The sequence below is a fragment of the Diceros bicornis genome, chromosome 18 (assembly GCF_020826845.1).
Source record: "Diceros bicornis minor isolate mBicDic1 chromosome 18, mDicBic1.mat.cur, whole genome shotgun sequence".
Taxonomy (NCBI): domain Eukaryota; kingdom Metazoa; phylum Chordata; class Mammalia; order Perissodactyla; family Rhinocerotidae; genus Diceros; species Diceros bicornis.
The window spans coordinates 2,910,532-2,934,640 of record NC_080757.1 but is presented as its reverse complement, the minus strand read 5'-3'; the positions used below and the strand labels follow the sequence as shown (position 1 = coordinate 2,934,640).

At 42.8% G+C, this 24,109-nt stretch overlaps 1 protein-coding gene across 16 annotated transcripts in view; it reads left to right on the top strand.

Moving 5' to 3' along the window:
* Positions 1-24,109, top strand: part of SPECC1 (sperm antigen with calponin homology and coiled-coil domains 1) — a 269,219-nt gene that overhangs the window by 171,010 nt on the left and 74,100 nt on the right. For 7 of the 16 annotated variants that reach the window (XM_058559624.1, XM_058559629.1, XM_058559631.1 and 4 more), the window contains 3 exons: positions 11,390-11,597; positions 14,884-14,957; positions 15,354-15,532. In XM_058559624.1, coding sequence (XP_058415607.1) covers positions 11,390-11,597; positions 14,884-14,957; positions 15,354-15,532 — 461 coding nt within the window. The other 9 variants (XR_009222645.1, XR_009222643.1, XR_009222642.1 and 6 more) reach the window with 9 other exon arrangements.

The window sequence follows — 24,109 nt, the reverse complement described above, 5'->3', positions numbered from 1 at the left end:
TTGTGGCCTTGGGCCAGCCCCTTTCCAGGGTACAGTGTTGAATAGAAGTGTGATGGTGGAGGGATCCTGATTTAAAGGGAGTGCTTTCAACATCTCATCATTGAGGACGTCTGCTGTAGGCATTTGCTGTGTACCTTTTATTGCGTTACACAAGTATTTTGCTAAGAAGCATTTTGTTTTGTTGGCTTGTTTTTAAAAAAAGGATGGAGATCAAATTTTTCTACATCTACTGTAGATCTTATACATTTGTAACATCTGTATGTCTGTGAGACCTCTACTGTAGATCTTGTACATCTACTGTGATCTTATAGTTTTTATGTAATCATAATGGTTTTTCTCCTATAATTTGTTAATGAGGTAAATTATAACAACATATTTTCTAAGGTAGTCTAGTGTTAAATCATCTTTGCATTCCTAGGGTAAATTCTAGTTCTTCAGTTCTCAATTGCTTTGCTTGACATTTTTGCATGGAACTTTCCAATATAACCGCCTTTAGCAGATGTCAAAGTGACTGTCCTATTAATCACCAGGCAGACTGCTTGGTGATGAAGAACTTCTACACTTGAGCTCTGCATTCATCCACTCTGATTTTTAGCAGAAGATGAATATTATGAGAAAAGAATAAAATAACCTATTTAGTACAAAGAGGAAAGGCAATGTCAAACTACACTATGATCTAATAGATTTAGTAAATCTGTATAAGTTTTCCATTTAGGTAAGTTACTCAAGAGACTCAGATGCTGTTTGAAGAGCCTCTGAAAAGCCTTAAAATGTACTTTTTTTTTTGGTACATGGTAGGTCTGTTCCTCATACAATAAGTGGAAAATTCGTAGGATATTTACAATAATTGTGTGAATGTTTTGTAGGCTTTTTCTTCCTCTCATTTCTTTATCTTCAGCTATTTGCTGATATCTCCATTCTTTTCAGCTTCTCCAGTATCCACCGTATACATTTTGCTGGCAGCTTAGTGTGTGATTATGTGACATACCGCTGGACTGCTTTGAGGAAGGGTCTAACTTCCAGAGGCCTGGGGTCTCCTCCTCCTATACGCGGCCCATGTGCCTGCCCTGGCCAGCAAGCAGTGCAGCTCATGAGATCGTTGTTTTTCCAGACTATAAAGCAAGCCAGCTTTACATTCTTTTGACTTTCAAGTTTTCAGTCGTTTGGGATCTTGATTTCAAGTTAGAGAATTTTTATAAGGCTTGAAACGTAGAAGTTTTAAAGGAAAATACTGGTTTTTTTCTGCCTGAGGTTGAAAGCTTATAGGAAAGCTGAGCCTATAGCTAAGCTTGTAGGTATCCTTAGAAATTTAGTTCTTTCTGCAGAAACTTGAGCGTCTCTTTCAGAGGAGTAAGGAGATTATAAAGACACACTTGCTGTGAGTGGTTGGGGAAAACCAGAGGTGAAATCATCATTGTGTGACCAGCATTGGTCACCACGCCAAACTAATTAGGGTTGCCACTGGCCACAAATGGCAAAACCGGGGTTTGAGAGAAAGATGCAGCAGGTAGATGATCCTCGAGCTACGACTGCAGAATAGGACTCCTTGAAGGACTGATGAAATCTTGGAACCTGGTGGTCCATGAGGATGCCCAGGTGATGTTTTGGACCATAAGAAACAGAAACCCCTGGTGTCAGTGGCCCAAGCCAACAGACGTCCACTTTGCTCCCGTGATTAGAAGTCAGGAGGCAGGCAGTTAGTAGCTGTGGTCCAGGGGCTGCGTAATGTCAAGGCTCTGTGCTGGCAGCTCTGTGATTCCCTCGGCCTTCCTGCTGCAGGTGCAAGTGAACACAGCATCTTCAGCATCTTGTCCCCACAGTCCTGACAGGCAGGAGGCTCGGCCAGTCCCCAGACACCTCAGTCCTATTGGGAGAACATTTTCCCCCCGGAGCCCCCTCAGCAGCTTTCCCTTTATTTCTGGTCAGAACTGGGCCACACACCCTCCCCCAACCCACCTTCCTCAAAATCACAAGATCACAGCCTGATTCTTGAACAGAATTGGGATTTTTCATAAGAAAAAAAGGGGGAAGGGGACCAGCCCGGTGGCATAGCGATTAAGTTCAAGAACTCCACTTCGGAGGCCCGGGGTTCACAGGTTCGGATCCAGGGCACGGACCCACAAATGGCATGTTGGGCCATGCTGTGGCGGCGTCCCATATAAAGTAGAGGAAGATGGGCGTGGGTGTTAGCCCAGGGCCAGTCTTCCTCAGCAAAAAGAGGAGGATTGGCAATGGATGTTAGCTCAGGGCTAATCTTCCTCACCAAAAATAAGGGGGAAATGGCTTTTAGGTAGGTAAGAGCACCGTTTGTCACAGCCTCCAGCAGGACTGCACGTGTTCACTTCTCCCCACTGCCAGCTGTTCTCACAAAGTGCTCACAGGGATCTCCTGAATGTGTATAGCCTTCAGCAGTTTACAGTCGCACCAAACGCTCCACCCAATGCACAAAGTCCACCTGCTTCCACCTCCAGCCTCAGCCCCATCGCCTCCCTCCCGGCCTGGCCCAGCCAGGCCAAGTTCTTGCCAGGTGTTTGCTGTTTGTTGTTGGCGGGGAGGGCTCTGCTCTAGATCTCAACTAGGGTGTCACTTCTTCAGAGAGGCCTTCAGCTCTCGTGGACTCAACAGGCTGTGGCGTCACAGGTCGGCTAGGATCGCTTGTGTGAAAGACCCTGGCCCATCCCCGGCCCCTTGGGGGCTCAGAAGGGTTGATGAATCTGTTTAGTGGAGTTGAGGGGAACTTAGGGGTCACTTCCCTTGCGTGAATCAGGGACTGAATACTGTTGGGAGAGTTGGTTGAGACTGAGTTGTGTAAGCTGAAAACATGAAAATTTCAATGATCTTCAGTTCAGACAGTTTCCCCGATTCGGTCCAGTATCTTTGGCTGACAACAATATATCAGCTTTCTCGGTGAAACAGAGTCCTGTGACTTCAGGCTGGGAGGAAGGCGTGTAAGAAACTTGTGTAAACAGAGCCTGTTTTCCACCTCTTCCATGGAAGTCAGGAGGCGGCGGCCAGCAGCTTGGGGAAGGGCCTGCAGACTCTTCACCTGGAAGCCCGTGAGGCAGGCCGCGTGCCTCTGGAACTCTGCCACAGGCCCCAGCCTTGTTGTGCAGAGCCTGAAGCCTGCCGCGCACCAGGAGCTGAAGCTTAGGAAGCTTCAACTATAAAGCCAGAAAGCCCGTCGTCCTTTATTTGGTCAGATATCACAGTTGTGTGGCCCGAACACCCGCAGTCACGTGTTGGCATGACTGCCGATCTCCCCTGGTAGGGCTCTGCTCTTGAAGGCGTGTGAAGAGGGGCGGGAGCTGAACCTGAGGGTTTGGCAGAGACCAGCTGGTGTTGGAGTAAGGGTGGTCTTGCCGTTCAGACCAGAACAGCTGAATCTGTGCTCTGACTCCCTGCGCTTCCGTGTAATTCACAAGAGGGGGCGCTGCTTCTTCCGTGGCCCCGGCGTCGCCCCTGCCTTTCTGGGTTTCTTTGCTGACCCCCCTTCCTATCTGAGGGACCCATTTTTCTCTTTAGACATGTTAACACCTTTCGTGAGGTTTGGCCTGAGCACCGTTCTCTTTCTTTAACTTGGCATTAGGACTTCCCTCTGGAGCCTAGTGTGGCCCCAGCGCTGGTCTCTCCTGGGTGAGATCTTGGGGAGCACTTTGGTGAGCACTCACAGCCCCAGCTTCGGGGGGTCTCCTAGAGAGTGCCCAAAGTGAAATACAGATTTTCACCCACTTCTTTGAGTTTTCCATAGCAAAAGTGTAAACTAAGCTAGCGTATTCTCCTCTCCCTTGGCAGAGCAGCATCGCAAAAAGAAAAATAGTTCAAATATAGGCCAATATGAATGAACCATGGCTCTCCATCAGCAGTGTCTCTTCAGAACAGAGCCCGGAATTAAGCAGGAGGAGTTTTGGAGTAGCCAAGTTAAATGTAAAAGCAAACACAACAAAAATAACGCAGATTTTTACTCATGGTAGAGTTACACAAGCAGTCATTCCAAATTTATTTACTTTCTTTTTTTTTTATTAAAAGATTTTATTTATTTATCTTCCCCCCAAAGCCCCAGTAGATAGTTGTATGTCATAGCTGCACATCCCTCTAGCTGCTGTATGTGGGACGCGGCCTCAGCATAGCCAGAGAAGCGGCGCGCCAGTGCGTGCCGGGGATCTGAACCCAGGCCACCAGCAGCAGAGCGCACGCACTTAACTGCTAAGCCACGGGGCCAGCCCTATTTACTTTCATACTATATGTAATCTTAACATTGTGACTTCCATATATTACGTATCCAGCAAATACTTGTTGAATGAGTGAATGTCAGAGAAACTTGCAACAGAATTAGGAGAGAGGCTGCTATAGTTATATCAAAATGTTAAAAATAGTTTATCATTGTATTTTAATAACAGCTAATATTTTAGTGCTTTTTCTGTTCTAAGCACGCTTAGAGCCTTTAGATCATTTAATCTTGTTTAATAATCATAATTTTATGCTGTAGATACTATCATTATCTAATTTTTATCAGTTGAGGAAACTGAAGCAGAGAATGGTTGCTAGGCTAATTAAATAATTGATGCAGGCCAGGATTGAAAGTTGGGTCTGACCCCAGAACTCTTATTCTTAATCACTGATTTGTACTGCTTTTTGGTTACATGAAAATAAAGAAGAAAGAGAAAATCATTTAAAGGAGACCTAAGGACTCTAATACACTGTAGTCTTTAGGCCAGAGCCTTTTGGTTTGAAGAAAGCAGTCTTTTAAGTCTCATTGAACTAGGAGAATTTTACTTGATATAACACAGTAGAGAAGTTCACAGTGAAAATCTGAGTCATCAAGACACGCCCTTTTGTTTGATTTATAACCTGCATCTTGAGGGGAGTAGGAGCTCACCAGGTGAGTTGGTGGGGTGGGGACAGTGAGAATGTTGCAGGAAGAGAACAGCAAGTTCTCAGGCCAGAAAGCTGGGCCATCAAGGAAGTGATGCAGGTGGTTTATGATGGCTGGAGTCACGGGGTGGTGACCTGGAGCGGGAGGAGGAGACCGCCAGTCAAGCAGTTTGAATTTTATCCTCGAGGCAGTGAGCATTTCTGAAGAATTCTTTTTTAATAACAGCTTTATTGAGATATAATTCACATAAAGTTTACAAGTCAGTGGTTTTAGTATGTTCACAGAGTTGTGCAGCCATCACCACAATCAATTTTAGAACGTTTTTATCACCCCATAAAGAAACCTCGTACCCATTAGCAGTCACTCCCAGCCCCTGGCAACCACTATTCTACGTTCTGTCCCTATGGATTTGCCTATTCTGGACATTTCATCTAAATGGAATCGTACACTATGTGGGCCTTTTGTGTCTGGTTTCTTTTACTTCATAATGTTTTCAAGATTCATCCATGTTGTAGCATGAATCAGTATTTCATTCCTACCTATAACTGAATAATTTTCCATTGTAAGGATGTACCACATTTTGTTTATCCATTCGTTGGACATTTGGGTTGTTTCTACTTTTTGGCTGTTGTGAATAATGTTGCCCTGAAGGTTTGTGTACAGATTTTTGCGTGAATATGTGTTTTCATGTCTTTTGGTTATATGCCTAGGAATGGAATTGCTGGGTCATATGGTAATTCTATATTTAACTCTTCGAAAAACTGCCAAACTGTTTTCCAAAGTAGCTGCGCTATTTTACATTCCCACCAGCAACCTGTGAGGATCCCACAGTATCTCCACACCCCCACCAACAGCCTGTGAGGATCCCACAGTATCTCCACACCCCCACCAACAGCCTGTGAGTATCCCACAGTATCTCCACACCCCCACCAACAGCCTGTGAGGATCCCACAGTATCTCCACACCCCCACCAACAGCCTGTGAGTATCCCACAGTATCTCCACACCCCCACCAACAGCCTGTGAGGATCCCACAGTATCTCCACACCCCCACCAACAGCCTGTGAGTATCCCACAGTATCTCCACACCCCCACCAACAGCCTGTGAGGATCCCACAGTATCTCCACACCCCCACCAACAGCCTGTGAGGATCCCACAGTATCTCCACACCCCCACCAACAGCCTGTGAGGATCCCACAGTATCTCCACACCCCCACCAACAGCCTGTGAGGATCCCACAGTATCTCCACACCCTCACCAACATTTTTGAAAAATTATTATTATAGCCATCCTAGTGGGTGTGACATGGTATCTCATTGTGGTTTTGATTTGCATTCCCCAGTGACTGATGATATGGAGAATTTTTTCATGTGCTTATTGGCCATCTGTATGTTTTTAGAGAAATGTCTATTTAGATCCCTTGCCCATTTTTTAAATTGCATTATTGTCATATTATTTTTGAGTTGTAGGAGTTCTTTATATATTCTTATCAGATATATGATTTGCAAATATTTTCTCCCATTCTTTGGGTTATCTTTTTACCATATCAGTAGTTTCCTATAAGGCACAAAAGTTTTTAAGTTTGATGAAATCCAGTTTACCTTTTTTTTTTTTTAGTTAATTGTGCTTTTGGTCTGAAGACATTTAAATGGGATTTACAGGATCACATTTGCCATTTAGAAAGATTACTTTGTCCATAGTTAGGTGGGAAAGAATGAAGGCCTGAACAAGGGGTGGGGTAGGAGGGGAACATGGGCTCGAAAGACATTTAGAAAGCAGGCTTCGGTGGGTTTGGTGACTGATATTGGGAGTGTGCAGGAAAGAGGGGGTTCAGATCATTCACAGACTTCTAGCTGTGTGACTGAATATGTGGTTGTGCTGTTTACTAGAGAGGGGTCATATGACATGGAGCAGATTTGAGGAGGGACAGTTGTCAGTTGGACGTGCAAATAGAGGAGCCGGGAAGGATGTCCAGGCCTGCAAGCCAGGCTGCTCTCAGAACCTGCCGATCCAGCCACAGACAAATGCTGAAGCCAAGAGTGCCTCCAAGTCTAGGAGCCACCTCCCTTCTTATGCCTAAGGTCTCCCTTTGCCCCTCCCGTATCTTGAGAGGCAGTAAAAATGTGTATAACCAGGATGTTCTACTAATGCATTTTACATTTGCTGAGGTTTGCAAAGAGTCTCAGAGGCGTCAGAGGAGGACACATTATTGGAGACGGGTAGGTAGGATTCCTAACTTCTTTTTACCATTCTCTGCCCTTTCAGATGATCTTTATTTGTTATAGTCAGATTGTCTAGAGGTAAAACCGTCCAGGCCATTTGTTCACTTCCCATGGAAGAGAATCTGGATGTGTCTGTGGCACCACTGTAGCCAGCACAGGAAGGCTTTGTCATATCTGCAGGGGGTGGGGGTGCACCCACAGGGCACCCCCAGGATTGAAGCACTCCTTCCCCCAGCTGTGGTGGAGTGATGGCAGCTGACTACCCAGCTGGAGTCCCCCTCCAGGGCTTGCCGTCTGTGAGGAAAGCTGCCTTACCCGAGGGTTGCACCCTTCCCCAGGGTGGCTGCACCCAGTGGCTAATCCATTGTGGTGGGGAGGGACAAAGGCCCAGGCCCTTGCTTCAGTTTGGGGCGACTCTGACGGGCATCCTAGGTACAGCGATGCCCATGGGATTAGCCCAGGCCCTTGGTGTGCCTGCCTTGCAGTTCCTCTTCTCCTGCCCAGTCTTGCTTCCTTCACTCTCCTACAGGTGTGGATCCCCAGAACGCTCCTCAGTATACTTCCTGCGGGAACATCCCCATCTCAGAGTGTGTTTCCCTGGGAACCACACCTAGGACAGTACCTTTTCCTCAATTTCAGTGTCTGACAAGCCAGAGGAAAGGTTGTGACACTTGCTAAGATTCTAGCCTGGTCTGTCTCAGAGCTGCCCTGCCTTTCCTTGCATGCTGCTCCCAGAAGGTTCGTGAAAAGGCTGAGCCCTGCAGGAGAGTCCTGAATGGTCTCTGCTGCCATCTGCCTTTGTTGGTTGTCAGAGCTTCAAGGACCGGCTTTAACTGCCCCGTCTCTAGGGAGGACTGATGCTCCTGGGAAATTCATTTGAATCTATTTGTAATATAATTCCGCATACCCCATTTCTAGAGAAGGTTGATTTTTGAAGATGAGAGGTGCTTGGAATGCATGAAAGTGATTTCTTTCTTTCCTTTTTTTTTTTTTTTTGGTGAGGAAGATTGGCCCTGAGCTAACATCTGTGCCAGTCTTCCTCTATTTTGTATATGCGTTGCCGCCACAGCATGGCTTGACGAGTAGTGTAGATCCGTGCCCGGGATCCGAACCCGCAAACCTGGGCTGCTGAAGCGGAGTGCACCGAACTTAACCACTACAACGCCAGGCCAGCCCCAAGTGATTTCTTTTCTTTTCTTTTCTTTTCTTTTCTTTTCTTTTCTTTTCTTTTCTTTTCTTTTCTTTTCTTTTGTGAGGAAGATTAGCCCTGAGCTAACAGCTGTTGCCAATCCTCCTCTTGTTTTTGCTGAGCAAAACTAGCCCTGGGCTAACATCCATGCCCGTCTTCCTCTACTTTATGTGTGGGACGCCGCAACAGCATGGCTTAACAAGTGGTGTGTAGGTCTGCGCCTGGGATCCAAACCTGCAAACCCCGGGCCACCAAAGCTGAGCATGCAAACTTAACCACTACGCCACCGGGCCGCCCAGTGATTTCTTTTTTTAGAGAGAAACACTGGAAATCACATTGCTGGGTGTCTGGTAGTGCAATTCTTGAACTAGAGAAGCTAGACTCAAAAGAACTGGCCAGCAGAAAGGCTGGTGATGTGGAAGGCGACCTAGAACTCTAACAGCCATCAGAGTACAGGGTGTTGGTCTTAGCTGCTTGATAAGTTGGATTGTTCTTTGCAAATGATTTAATTTCTCCCTTTCTCCATTTGTTAATCTGCAAAATGAATATAAAAATACCTACCTGTTATTACCTAGCAGGCTCCCACGGGAAGAAGTTGTGAAGCTACTTAAGAGTTGTTTTTTTTTTTTTTTTAATACCTTTCTGGAATATATTGCTAAAGTTGAGAGACTTATTCCAAAACCAAGAAGGAAGAATGATGTGTGTAATTTGAAACAGTATACTAATTTATAGGTTTACCGACCCCACCAGCCCACAGTCCACACCGTCGTGGCCCCCCTCCTGTGCTTACCATTTGGTGCTTGTGATCATGACGAGCCAACACATACAAAGTAGAGGGGGGTCAGAGCCCCTGAGAGGCCAGCACTCTCGACTGCACACAGAGACCTTCAGTGGTCACCTGGTTACACCCTCCGGTTTTGCTCCTGACCTGCACTGGTCTCAGCCAAGTGATGAACATGTTTCTAGGCTCCAGGCGAGCAGCCTCAGCCTAAGGTTCCGGCCAGCTCTGCAGAAAGCCACGGTCTGACTCGGGATGCGAGACTCACAGGCGGCCTTCTGTGGCTGCCTTTCACATGCCGTCAGACGTCGTCGGTCTTCCTGTATCTAAAATGCAGCCTCTTTTCTCCTGCAGAGTCGCCTTCTGTTTATTGAAGGAGCTGTTGTGAGATATGAGGCATTTGGTCTTTTCCACGTGTTGTAATTTTCTTGGACCTGTATTACGTTATTATCTAATATTGTATGCACTAAGACATAAGACAATTATGAGAGAAATAATTACTTTTATTGAGTGCTTACCATGTGCCAAGCACTGTGATAAACTGTAAGTGCATTATTTCATTTAATTGTTCAGATGAGGAAACCAAGGCAGAGCGATTAAAGAATACAGGGCTTGGTTTGGTAGAATCGGTTTTGAACTCGGGAAGTCTGGCTCCAGGTCCGCGCCCTTAGCCACTTTGATGTACCGCAGCAGCCTTCAGATTTTGAGCACAACCTGCAATGATGTATTTTATATTGCAGTACCGAGCCACATACCTTTGTAATTGCAACACAAGTTTCACTGAACAGTGCTCACCCTTAACACAGGCAGTGTGCTCTGGTCCTTTCGCATGCTGGTTCTCTCTCTTTGTATTCCCTCCCTCCTTCCCTTCCTTCCTTTATTTATTCCTCATCACAACCTCCCAATTGAAAAACAGTGCAATACTGCCTCCTAATGTTTCTTTATTCATTCATCAGATATTTATTAGGTGCCTCCTATGTGTCTGTCACTGCATTGACACCAGGGATACAGTGGTGAAGAAAGCAGACAGGGCCTCTGTCCCCATGGAGCTTACAGCCAGAGGTTTTGCACATTAAGTGCAATTAGAAAAAATTTTTATTGTATATGGAGACACCCCTCCCCCCTAATCTAGGAAGAAATCTATTAGGTATCAAGCTTACATTACTCAGTAAATATACAGCTATTTAGTAACGTTAATTAAAGGACTATAGAAAAGGGGCATAGTTCATAATAATAAATCATCAGTATATTCAGACAATAGAACACTATGCAGCGTTTAAACTAATGGCCTAGAGCGAAGTGTATCAGTATGGATACATCTCAAAAGCATAGTTAAAAACAAGTTACAAAAGCATAATACGCATAGTATAGTATAGAACAAAAACATATTACCATGTAATACAGTATGGTAAATAATACATTACATTGCAAAAGCATAATATAATATCATTTGTATAAAAATTTTTAAAAATCCAGAACAGTACTGTGTATTATCATGGGCACATGTATGTATTGTAAAAGTGAAAAACCATTCAAGGAACAACCGCACACCAATTTTAGGATAATGTATATTACTCTCTGCGAGGGAAGGTTTTAGGCTTTAACAAATCTCGTTCAAGTAAAAAGGTTTTTCAAATGCGGCAAAATTTAACCATTGTTAAGTCTCCTTGGGTGCCTGGTTATCTTGTCACTTTTGGTGCTTTTCTGTATAGTATTTAAAATGTTTAATGATTAAAAATTGAAAAGGCGAAATGAGTGACTGTGCTCTGCCACTTTTCTGTGTCTGGTGCATGGACATTTCTATGTTCTGTGCCTTCAGCTGGCGTTCTCTATCACATCAATGTTGTATTCCTCTAAAGAAACACTAACCACAAGTACTTTAAGGCTAGAGATTTGGAGTTTGTAGGGGATCTGTCAGGTCTTAGGGGCGTTGTTCCTGGATAACCAGCAGAGGGCGCTGCTCCACAGCAGATGTGAGGTGGGGCAGCCTCACCCAGGCAGCCTGGCCAGCTCTCCTGGCGCAGTACCGGTGCCTCCCAGTGAAGCACTGTTCCAGCCAGGTGCAGGAAAGAAAGGTATTTAAGTACCGGCAGCTTTCTTTATGACGGTAGGAAGGGGCACAGAATCCACCCACTTGGCCATTCGCATACGTCATGTTTCTCTGAATATTTATAGCCTTGGCTATTTCTGAGTCTAAGAATAGAGAAATGACACCATGTACAACACGTGCCAAGAGCTTCCTTTACTGTTGCTTTGATGAGCCCAGTGCTGATGTATGGGGAACTTTTACCTGTTAAATTGACCAGGGAACATTCCTTTTATTCTAGGTGGAAAAGGATTATTCTTACTTGAAGGAGATATGTGATCATCAAGCAGAACAGCTGAGCAGAACCAGCCTAAAACTGCAAGAGAAAGCATCAGAGAGTGATGCAGAGATTAAAGACATGAAGGAAACCATATTTGAATTGGAAGATCAGGTGGAACAGCATCGAGCTGTCAAGTTACATAATAATCAACTCATCAGTGAACTAGAAAGTAAGTGCAATCAAGGCCTGGTGAAACGTGGATCAGGAGCCAGAGGGACGTGAAGGAAACCGTAGCATGGGTGGCTGGGAGGGCGTGTAAGAATGTTCATGAAAAGTCTTCCTTTTGAGGGTTCTGTCATTTCCTAGGAAATGGCAATTAAGAAAGACAGAATAATTAATCTCTTAAACTAAGTTGAAAACTGGGTGATGTAGAAGAAAAGATTATTGAATGTGAGTCAGCAGTATGAGGTAATTGTAAAAAAGAGCAAACACATTTTGGAGTGTTAGGTATACAGTGTGAGCCACACTGCTGACCACACTCGTCAAGTATTGACAATGTGTTGTCTTTTGGATCTGATGGATAGAAAGACGAGAGACAGATGGTCAGACTGATTTGAACAGTGTGCTCTTGGTCGCAGGAAGAAAACAATTCCAGCATGTGTCCCATTGATGGTAGAATATCAAATAACTTATAGGCTTGGGCCACTTCATTACAGAAGAAGCACCAGTATATGGCTTATTTATGAACTCATTGTTTGCTTTGAATAGGGAAAGACATTTTTAAAAGAGATTAGTTAAATATTACCTGCTTTGTCCAAATAAGCCTTGTCAAATTATCACATCTAATGTGTTTTGCTTTTGTAACAAAAGAATGAATGCACAGAGCTTTTAATGACAGTACCCATTGCTAAAAATAGCATAATTGGTTGCCTGAAAAGTTCCCCAACGTGTACAGTCCACCCTGATTATTCATGGAATCTATATTTGCGAATTCACCTGCTTGCCAAAATTTATTTGTAATCCCAAAGTCAATGCTCGAGACACTTTCACAGTCATTCACGGACGTGTGCAGGCGATGAAAAATTCGGGTCTCCCAAAGTGTGTTCCCAGCTCAGCTCGAACAGGTGACTCTCCGCCTTCTTGTTTCGGCTCTCCTACCGTAAACAAGTGTCTTCACGGTTCATTTAGTGCCACATTTTTTGCATTTTTGTGCTTTTTGTTGGTGATTTCATTGTTTAAAATGGCCCCCAAGTATAGTCCTGAAATGTTGTCTAGTTTCCCTAGGCACAGGAAAGCTGTGATGTGCTTTGTGGAGAAAATACTTGTGTTAGATAAGCTTTGTTCAAGCACGAGTTACAGTGCTGTTGGCTGTGAGTTCAGTGTTAACAAATCAACAGTGTTCATTGAGTCGTTCAATGTTAATGAAACTTCCAGAGGAAAGAACAGGAAATTCACCAATCTGTATATGAGACTGCTCCGGAAAGGGATCAAGTAAAATCCATGGTGCGTGATGAAGCTGTGGAAAAGAGAGAAAAGCGGCTAAATTTGTGGATTCATGAGATGACGGCCAATTAAAAAAAAAAAAAACATAGTGGGCGGCATTGTTATGAAGCCAAATACCAAAGAAATTTACAGTCACGTTTCCCAGGGTCAGGAAAGTGTGAAACCCTTCTCAGCCAGTGCTGACTGGCTGGCTCGATTCAAAAGGCCACACAGCTGAGAAAAGTGAAAAACTTGCAAGTGAGGCAGGTTCTGCAGATCCAGAGGCAGAGGAAGATCTTTTTAAATACCTGCTGAGTGTTGTACAGGAAGAGTAACGTAGGTGAGCAGGTTTCCGGCACTGATGGGACAGGCTTTTTTTACAAGGACATTGGCAAATGAATGTTTATAATGCACATAGCGTTTTGTTTGATGAAAATGTTGTTGACCAGAGGCTCGCAGGAACCTAACCTTGTGTTTCCTATAGGAGCAATAGTTCAGTATTTGCTAATTTGGTGTGCATGTCAACTTTGTGTAGCTACCACGAATAATGAGAATTGACTGTATATTCTACACCTTGATTAATGGGTTAGTGTCAGAGTTCCATTCTTTGTTAGACATGACGTGCGGTAGAAATGTAGAACTGGGCATTCAGTATCAGTGTCGTTCAGACTGTTCTCGACAATCATGCTTGAGAATACAACAAAAAAAACCTCGCAGCCGTTTTGAGTGTGTATTTCTAGACACAGCATCATATGTCAAAAGTATAAAGTCAAAGAAGAGAAGTTTTGTTTTGTTTTTGTTTTTGTGATATATTGCTGTTGAGAATTTTGTTGTGTTGTCCCCAAACCCTTAAAGGTCAGCACAGACACACCGAGGACGCCAACATATAATTAATGTCCAGAGCCGATGTCAGGCCCACTCCCTGTGGTTATGTCATAATATGTCCAAGATTGAAAATAACACAGACCGTGCGTCTTTTGAGAAGCTTTTAAACTTCTGTCAGGGATATTAAGGTATTAAGATGTCTTGTCACTAGGAGACTCAGGGACACACAAATCCAGCCCAAGTTCAATCAAATCCAGCCCAAGTTCAATCACTTCTCCCCATAAGATCCTCGAGAGTAATGGACAGAAAAATAAAAAGTTAAAGAGTGTTTTGCGCTCTTTCTGCAGCATTGACCTGAAACCGAATTCTCAGGCCCCACATGCTGAATTAGAACTTCTGGGAAAGGACCTGACCATGTGTTGTTTTTTAAAGCTTCTCTGGTAATTCTGATTCATATCCTTAATAGACAACTACTGGTCTGGAATGGATCATGGGGAATCATTGAAGAATTTTAACTAGGTAATGGACATGACCAGATTTAAGTGGAAATGACTGATAACAACTTGGAGAGAATTGGAGGCAGAGAGAGTGAGGGACTGAAGATGTTCATAATTAGGGAGAGGTGGTCGTCATCTGTGGTGCTGTTAAAATACACACACCCCAGATCCTGGCTTGGAGATTCCGATTCCAGAGGTCAGAGTCTGGGGCTTGAACATCTGCACTTTCAAAAAGCTTCCCAAGTGATTCTGAGGTTTAATTGCAATTAAGAACCACAACTCTAGAAACTGGTCTGAAAGCCACAATAGTAATAACCAGTCATATCCTCTGTTATACAAAAGCCCTCTACCTCACAGCAGTAAAGGACATTTGGGACGATTGTGTGACTATCAGGGAGGGCCAAGGGTAAGTGTAATAAGTGTGAGTGGCCATTGAGATCTCTTCCCATAGTGCACGGTTGTGCAGCCTGTCATCTGAGGGTGTAATCTAACCAAGCACCACTTATTTTCCAAATCATCCCGTTCTCTATCTTGGTGGAACCTCCCACTTCTAGCTCCCAGTATTCAGGGTGCTAAGAATGGAGTTTATAGTAGAATGGATGGATTTTAAAGCCTGTTGCAGAATCTGGAGCTGCTCCTTTGCTGCCTAGCTTACCTTCTCCCAAGAGTCTTGCAACTTTTCCAATTGCCATCTGACTTGTTTATTTCTAGGCAATGTGATGAAGCTGGAAGAACAGAAGTCAGAGCTGGAAAGGCAGCTCAAGACTCTGACTAAGCAGATAAAGGTGAGATGTGGTTACAGCAAGGGCAGGGAACCTTCTCCATCATTTTACTGAAGTATACCCATCTTAGGTGTGGAAACCTTTGAAAAATACCCTGATTACTCGCTCTAGCCTGCTGTCTCATAGTACATTTCCGTGGCTGGGGCCCTGGAACCACAAATTAGTGTTGGCAGGAAGTAAACTTAAAGCAGCCGTTCAGTTTCAGGATGGAGAACTCTGATAACACGAAGGCGTAATTCCCACCTGTGCCTTTTGCCAGTGGTGAGATACCATTAGAGCAGTGCCCCACTAAGGACCGCCTGGCCAGTCTTCTCAGTGACCTGCGCAGGGGACCCTGGAGCCCCTGCCCAGGTGTCAGCCTTGCCTGCCTCTGACGTGGGTGTGGTCTCGCATTTTCAGGAGGAGACCGAGGAGTGGAGGCGGTTCCAGGCGGACCTGCAGACTGCAGTGGTGGTAGCCAACGACATCAAGTGTGAGGCCCAGCAGGAGCTGCGCACTGTGAAGCGGAAGTTGCTGGAGGAGGAGGAGAAGAACGCCAGGCTGCAGAAGGAGCTGGGGGACATGCAGGGCCACAGCAGGTTGGTCGTGAGCGGAGCTGCGTGTTCGTGAGTCCCATGGGCGCCCGCACAGTGCTTGGCTTCTCACTTAATCACCGTGCATGGGCCTTCATCGTCTAGAGACATGAAGCTTTTATGTCTCTCTGTGCCAGGCTCCTTATGTCTTCTCTAGGCTTACTTGACCACTGCTGCCACCACTACGTGACTAAGAACATTCCATCCAGTGCCCAATCACTGCCATTCTCTGGCCTGAGGTGATGAGGCTTCTTCACTTTTGTATGTACGAAAGTTCTGGCCAAGTATCTCCCAGGTTTAAAGAATAGAAGTAATGTCTAGGATGCTCCTTAAACCTTAGAACTGATTAGTGCAGGGAAGCGCACAGTTCTGCAGGCAGCAGCAGCACCTTGCGTGGGTCACTCGCAGGCAGTGGGAGAAGCTGGACTTGCTCCCAGGGGGAATTGCCGCCAGACGCATTCCTCCTGGCCCAGGGACATGCTTCTTTGTCGGCAACACCTGGGGGCTACTTCAGAAAGTCCTTGAAGTAACCCACTTTGTTAAAAAGGATGAGTGTGGAAAACATACATCTGGCTGGTATGTGACTTTCCCTTCTACTGTGGAGGGAGGGAAATCACACAATGTTTTGCCCCAGAAAGCTCTTCTTAACAGCCAAGTTTCAGAGGAAGGTATTCTTAAGGTGAGCTCAAAGTTAATTATTATTTAAAATTTAAGTGGTTTACAAACAAGATTATAAACAGTATTTTAGGCTTTAACTAATGCAGTGTTATCTTTCCCCAGTCAAGAATAAATGTCCTTAACTTTGAGATTCTCGAATATTGGGAAATTGTTTTTAATTTTCAGATGTCTCTCAAATATAAATGTAGTATTTTTAAATCAGGTTTAGTGGGTTCTGAATGCTGATTCGTACAGTTTGCCCTTTTTACATGTTTCCAGGATCAGAGGGGTAGTTCATTGGGTAGCTTCTGAACGTTTGGGTCTGATGTGTTATCATGAAATTCATGACATTGGAAAGAGTAGATTTCTTCTCAGAATTCTTTTGATTCTCTTACCAAACTTCCTCCAATGAATCCCTCATTCGTTTGTTTATGACTTTTATATAAAACAGCCTCTGGAATAGGATTAAGACATGTAGCTAGTTCCACAGTTCACTCTTGAAAATCAAGATCCTCATTTTATAGTCACACCTATGCCCTCTGGCCACCCAATCATGAATTTTAAGTTAAAGGAGAATAGGAAAACTAGATTTCATAGTGTTCCCTATTGAAATGATTGCGAGGTCATTCTAATTTGCTTTTGTGTTTGCTTTTGTGTATTTGTCCACTTGTCTTGCGTTTACATTGTGTGTCGTTGGAAAAAGAACCAAATCATAACTTGCATTGCTTGATGTATACGTTATTTTAAAGATAAATTGTAAAAGACAAGTCCTGAGTTTATGTGGTGGCCCTGAATAAGTTACTGTATGAGATGCTGCATTTCTTACGTAGATTCCAAGATGCAGGCCAGGTTACACAGCTTGAACCCTGATATCGTAGGAAATCTCTGCGTGTGTCTTTACAGTTTAGGGCTCCATATGTTTTATCGTACATCTTCAAACTTAGGGTCACTTTTTTTTTAATACAATATATTTCTCTTTTGACTTTCCAGTGATTTGCAAACCTACCTCCCAAATCCAGCAGTTTAATCCCTTATCACAAAACTTTTCAAAATTCTAGAACTGACACCACAACCCAGAACATGGCATGTTACTGAAACCCTGCAGGCGTCAGTGTTTCTTGCTGTCATGTGCGTTGGGCAGGACTTCAGACAACTGCCGGTGCCAGTTTCTTGTCTGATCCTGTGCTTCTCTGCCAAGCTGCCCTTCTAAAGAGTTGACTATTTGAAAGTTACTCGATGATGGCTCAGCCACTTCCTGAATGCACCACATGAGCAAGACTTGAAACCAAGTCACACCCTCACAGTTCTTGAAGCGACATAGTGTTTCCATCTTGGCTAAATGGGTTCTTGACTGAAACTCGATTTGACTTTCACAGTCACCTAATGAGAACTCAAAAGCCTTTCTTGGTTCAGCCACAGCCAAAGAACTTGCAGAAAATTCTCTGATGAGGTCCTCCAAATACAACCGAGGGAAGGTAAGAGCCTCTGAAAAGCACTTTGACCGCAACAGGGGGTTAACTGATTCGCATTCTCATTTTGCATATGCGGGCATTCGAGGGACTATAGTCAGGATAGTAGGTGGGCAAATGAAGTGCCTGGGTGTGAATACAAGTTAGCACTTATTGCCGAGAACTCAGTAACTAAAACAAACTGGAATATTATCTAACTTAGTGTTTTAGGTAATTCTAAAATTTAGCTCATTAGTGATCTTCAGTCCTGTTATGCTTTCAAAGGCATTTTATTTTGGAGTCAGAATAACTGATGTTAAGATACATGGGAAAATGAGGTTCTAGTCTTATCTTTGCCACCAACTGGCAAGATTTCCTTCCCAGACCTAGCGCCTTCCTCTGTTAAGTGAGAAGAAAGAGTAGGTTGTTTTTAAGGCCCCTGTAAGCTCTGCAGTTCTCTGAGACTAGTTGTCAGCTGGCTTTTCTCTGATGCTCTCATCAGGACCTCGAGTGCCCACCATCCCATCTTTCCGGTGCAGTCCATTGAACCTGCTTCACACTACGGCATCTCCATAGTTTAGCTGTGCTGTGGACCTCATCTTTCTCTCCCAGAAATTTGAACAAGCCAATGTAGTTTTTTGTTTTTTGGTTTTTTTTGCTGGAACTTTGTGGTAAATTTTTTTTTGAACCAATGTAGTTTTTATGGACCAGAAAGTGATCTGTTTTCCTGGACATGTATAAATTAATGGATGAAAGGATAATGAATGACTTTTTCAACTCTGGCTTCTTGCACTTTGAAACAATTAAGAGAAAGACTGAAATTAAAACTTTCATCAAAATTAAAACAGCAAATGTTTTTCCTGAAAAGTTGAGTCCTGGGGCTTGGCAGATACAGAGAACACACACGTAGCTGGACTTAATGACTTGATGGGCCACACACATGAAAGACATTGTTGATGAGCAGTCCATGACACAGGCCTCTCAAATAGTAGCAGAGAAAGACCTATGCGTTTTTCTCTTACTCTCAGTCAAGACCATTATTTTTAGAGTGACTTATTTGATTTTTACTGTGTTTGTCATATGATGCCAATAAGCATCCATGGAAAACATCTTAAAAAAAGAGATGGTTAAAAACACTAAACTTCTGTGCCTTGTTAACGGTATTAGTTTCTGAAACAGAATGTCTAAGATTCAAAATGTGTTTAGCTTGTACCACTGGATCTTTCGTTGTCACCTCTGAAGTGAGCAGCATGGCGGCATATCACTGCCAGACTCGCTGGAATTGGCTTTTAGCTCTGCGTGTGCACGAATGTATTCTGCCCTAACATCCGTCGTGTGCCTGTGCCGCCCTGTGTCTTGTTCTTACAGCTCTAATGTTGCACAGCCGCTCACCGAGTGCTCCATAGCTGTCATTGAAAGGAAAGTGTGGAAGTTGGAGGCGTGGATTCCTGGGTCGCTAAGATATCCTGTCCAGCTCTCTTGCTGCAGAGGCTTTGATTCAGCGCCCATGGCCCTGGTGGAGGGACCAGTTCGCGTGGGGATTCCTAAGCAGGTTCTGAGCAGAGCTCACATTAGCACCTACAGAGGCCGGGGACCTCTGGCATTTTATTTGGCCCTTGATGTGGAAACTGGTCCTCTGGTATCCCAACAAGCATAATCCTTTCATTCTCACACTACTTATCTTTTCAGAGTTTAAATTTGCGTTTATGGCTTTAGATACATAGCCTGTAATTTTCAAGAGCTTTGTCTGCTTCCCTGCTCCCCAACCCCCATCTTCACAGATTTGCTTTGAAAAGTATGGACATAAGCTGCCCTTAGGCCTTTAGGATTTTTATGCCAAAATAATAAAAGAAATCTTTTTTTTTCTTGGCCTTGACCATAGGACAGTAGAAGGAAGCATGAGCCACTCTGTCAATTACAGAGGGGCTTAATTCTATTCATCCTGGACATCTCTACTTTACCAACACAGTTGTCTGTCGGTGAAGATCTAGTGGAAGGAGCCTGGTGATGGCTTTTGGAAGTCTTTGGCATTTGTCTCTGTCTGAAGATCTTTGACTTCCAAAAATAATTGGAAAAGTAGGAATTAAAACATTTGCCCTTTTCTGGCTATTAGCTTTTCCCTGTGGGACAGTGTGAGCTGTTAATTCTTCTGTTTGTAGACTGAGATCACATTGCATTAAGTAACTCCTTTACCAGCCTTTCCCTCCCATTTCTATTTTCACAGCTCCATGGTCTCTGTCAGCTAGCAGAGCATTTGGTGGAAGAAAGACAGCCCAGCCCTTGCCATGATGGGAAACCACAGCCATTTCTGTATGCAAGGGGGCATAATGTAGAGGAACAATTACCTCTTTACAGAGAGCCTCACTGTCTCCTTATAGCGTCCACTGTTTCAGAGTCATTGCAGTCACGTCTCTGTACCTTTTTCTCCATTTTGGAATCAACTCATTGCACGATCAGAGATGATCCCTCCCTGTTTTTCTTTCTTTTTCTCAGAAGATTCAGCAGTCTTTTGCTTGGAGCATAAAATGAAGTTGTTCTGAAAAAACACAAAGTACAAGTCTGTTGTGAAAAAAATTTTTTATATGCAACTAGAGTGTTCAGAGAGAGCAGTGGCATAGCAAATTCAGAGTGCTGGTGAATGCAACCCATGCTTATGTTTTACTGTTTGGAGTTTAATTTTATGCTTCCTTATGAATACAGTGTCTGATAATCTTGGAATTAACACTACTTAAGGCAAAATAGGAAGCCATCTGTGTGACATCTCATTCCAGAGAAGTTAGGAAGTTCTGCTTCCTTCTTATCAAGTCTTGATTGAGCCTTTTCAGTCTGGGGTCTGACTTCATTACCTCATCTGAAACAAGCCACCACTAAGTTTTGGTTTGATTTCCAAAATCTCTGTTGGGTTCAACATAAATAGATATTTGGTTGGTAATAAAGGATGTAGTTAAACCAGATAAGTTGACACAGTGACCGTGCTAATTGGAATCTCAACTGAAAACTAGTCAACAACTACAACAAAAGCCTCATGAATAAAACTTAGCCTGGGAGCTTAAAGACTTTTTAAATCCAGAAACATGTAATTCAAAGTGATCTAAAATCCAAAGTGTGATTTTAAACTTTTGGAAGTACACACGTTTGTGAAGATCTGTATCCAATTCAGCAGCCTCCATCAGGCAAGACCTACTGCAGTTCTCACGTGAGGAACCAGCGTACAGTCCAGACACGTCGGATTGTTAGCTGCGTTATCCAAGGGATAAGATGAGAGTCTGTCTAAGAGGAAAATTAGAAACAGGAATGCTGTTTAGCTCAGGAGGATGTTTTGAGGTGTCAAACTGGAGAGTACAGAGTCACTAGAAGATTTAGTTTGGTGATCGAAAGAAGAGATATTGATGTCTTTTCTGTAAAAAGTTTTAGACACTTGCTGGAATTGTCCTAATAGGATAGAAATTTATACTGGGAGACCTTTACCTTGGATTGAGCATTCTTAGAATGATTTAAAATTCATTTGCCAAGTGTTTTCAAATATAGACAATAAGAAGAATGCAACCTCAACTTAAAATGCATGGCTGTATTTGCACCCCATATTTTGATCTGTCTTTACTCTGGGTACTGTTGAATATTTTTATATGTAAGCGTTTATGAAGTGCTAAATAAATATGTTATTATTTAGAAGAGTCTGTTGCCTGATTTTTAATCACTGGCCATATTTCTGCAGGGCATTTATGTCGTTTTGTTCTCAATTTTCTGGTGCATATAGTTTCAGAACTTGAAAGCCACGTCAAACAACTAGAATTTGAGGTAGAAGCAAGCTTGACGTTGAATGCACATTGAGGCTGAGAGGTTGGTTTTAAATATGAATGTAATTTTTTAATGATTTTATTATTAGAACAAGAGGGCAAGGACCAAAATACTACTTTTGCATAAATTAATTTTTAAAGCAAAACTCTCAAGTATTACAAAATATACTACATGGAATTTGAAGTCTAGATTTGTCCTGTTGAAATTTAAAAACAAATAGATTTCTTGGTGATTTAATGTATTGAATTTCTTAAATTGTGAAGTAATATTTAGGTATACTGATAACAAAATGGAGATGTATGAAGAAAAATGTTAATCGTTCTCCCCCTCCAGTCCTACCCTGTCAGGTAATCAATGTGCACAGTGTGTATATTTTTCTTTACCTCTGCCTTTACCTATGTAAATATATATTGTGTTCATTTTTATATTTTTTTATAAAAATGTGATTATATTCTATACAGTACTCTGCACTTTCACATTTCACTTAACAGTGTATCATGGGCATCCTTCCAGGGCGATATATACAAATTTAACTCATTGTAATAGCTGCAGGGTATCCCAGAGGATGGATATGCCCTAGAATATTCAAATATTGTCATCCTGGTAAACACCAAGGTTATATTTTCTAGTTTTTTTTCTTTTCAAATAATGCCGTAATAACAATCCTTATTCATATAGGTTTGTATACTTGTGTTTTTATTTTTATAGGATGGGTCCCTAAAAGTATGATTACTGCCTTAAAGAATATGCATGTTTTAATTTTTAGTAGATAATGCCAGATTACTTACCTGAGACTTGTGAAATTTTAGTCTGTATGAGAGTGCTCGTTTATAGCAGCTGTGGATAGTATTAATCTTAAATTTTGCCAATTGAATAAGCAAAAAATGCTGTCTCTTTAGTACTTTAATTTGCATTTCCCTGAGTATATTTTTATATGTTTATTTGCCTGTTGCATTTTCTCTTCTGAGAATTGCTAGTTTAGGTCTTTTGCTTATTTTTTCACTGAGCTGATTGTTTTTCTCTTATCACTTTATAAGTCAGTATTTTATTAGGGATGTTTGTTTATCTCAGTGTATTATGGGTCTTTTGACTTTTTGTCATCTTTGTCATGCAAGATTTTATATTGTTATGTATTATAATCCGTTAATGTTTTCCTTTAATGCTTCTGGGTTTTTGTTTTTGTTTAAGATTTCCCCTACCTTAATCTTATACAAATAGGCTATTTCATTTTATTCATTTATTTTACATACACACACACACTCACTCTCGGATATGTGATCCACCTTTCTTTACTTAGTCTGATGTGAGGTGGGTCTTTTTCTTCCAGATGGACAGCCAGCCATGCCGTCACCATTTATTACCAAAACCATCATTTGCCCACTGAATTGAAATGCCACCTTTACCTTGTTCATTTCATCTGTGTTCAGAGAGGCTTCCCAATATGCCTTTGTTTCTTTTTTTCTTGAGCTGGTTTTGCTTTAAAATATTTTAATGGGATTATTAGCTTGCTGATATCATTATTTTCTTGAATTTTCCTGTATTCTCAAGGCAGATGCTGTCACATGTCTAATTCTGTTTCCTGTCGTAAGTTTACAAATGTCTGTTCTCCCTCGAGTGCAGCAATTCTCTCCATTTTATATTATGAAATATATTTGTAGATCGGGACGTGTTTTGCCCATCACTTATTCTTGCTTAAATGGATAAAAGTGTATCAGGGCCTGACATTTGCCCAGGATCGGTGTCTGTAGATTCTGCTTAGATCTGTACTCACTTTGCCTGACTACTCTTAAAATCTTCTTCTCGTATCTTAAGCTGGAAGGAAGCTTCTTTAAGGTAGATTTATTCACATATCAGAGACACACAAGCTCAGATAGAGTACAGAGGAATAGATGCCTACTGGGGGAAATTCATCAGTGTCCAGTTTCGTCTCTGTTTGGTGAAACTGGAATGCAGAACCAGCTTTCTGGGTCTAGTTTTGAGTGGCCCAGTTTCCATTTTAGGCATGTACTGTGGCTCTTCCTAATCTGCCCCTTTCTGCTACTGTCCTTTGTGCCTGGGACAAACCATCCCTGGCCTCCTCCCACAGTCATGTCTTAACGTCACTGATCCTTTGCAGGAAGAATGCTCTGCTTGCTCCCTGGGCTCCTTGTGCCCCCCTCAGCCCTGACCCTCTGGTATCAAGGACCTTAGTGGAGTTTTCCGCTATCTTCGTTTTCTTTGAAAGGGAATTGGGGATAAACCCTTGGTATTTTCTTTCCGTTTTTCCCACTCCCTTATTCTCTAGCAGAAATTCACCAGAGTCTAAAAGGTGCGTAGATGATATCTTTCTCTAGTTTCCAGTGCTGATGCAGGAGTTTTATGATATATTTCTATGGTTCTTTACTGTTGGGATTTGGAGGTTAGGATGCTTGGTTCAAAATTGCCATCTTACCCTGTTTGTTTTCACTGTTGTCAATATGCTTATATGGAAATTCAAAGGTGAAATGCAGAAGACACTGTCTGACACCTCAGAGACAGAATACTTAACTAATCTGTCTCACTCTAGAGTGACAGACTCCTTTTAGATTTGTTTCATGCATAACAATAAGAAATATTTTGAGAAAATTACATTCCAGGTAAGGACATAGAATGAGCAAAGGCACAGAGGGACATGAAAGGAACAGAACTTCAGGTGGCTAGG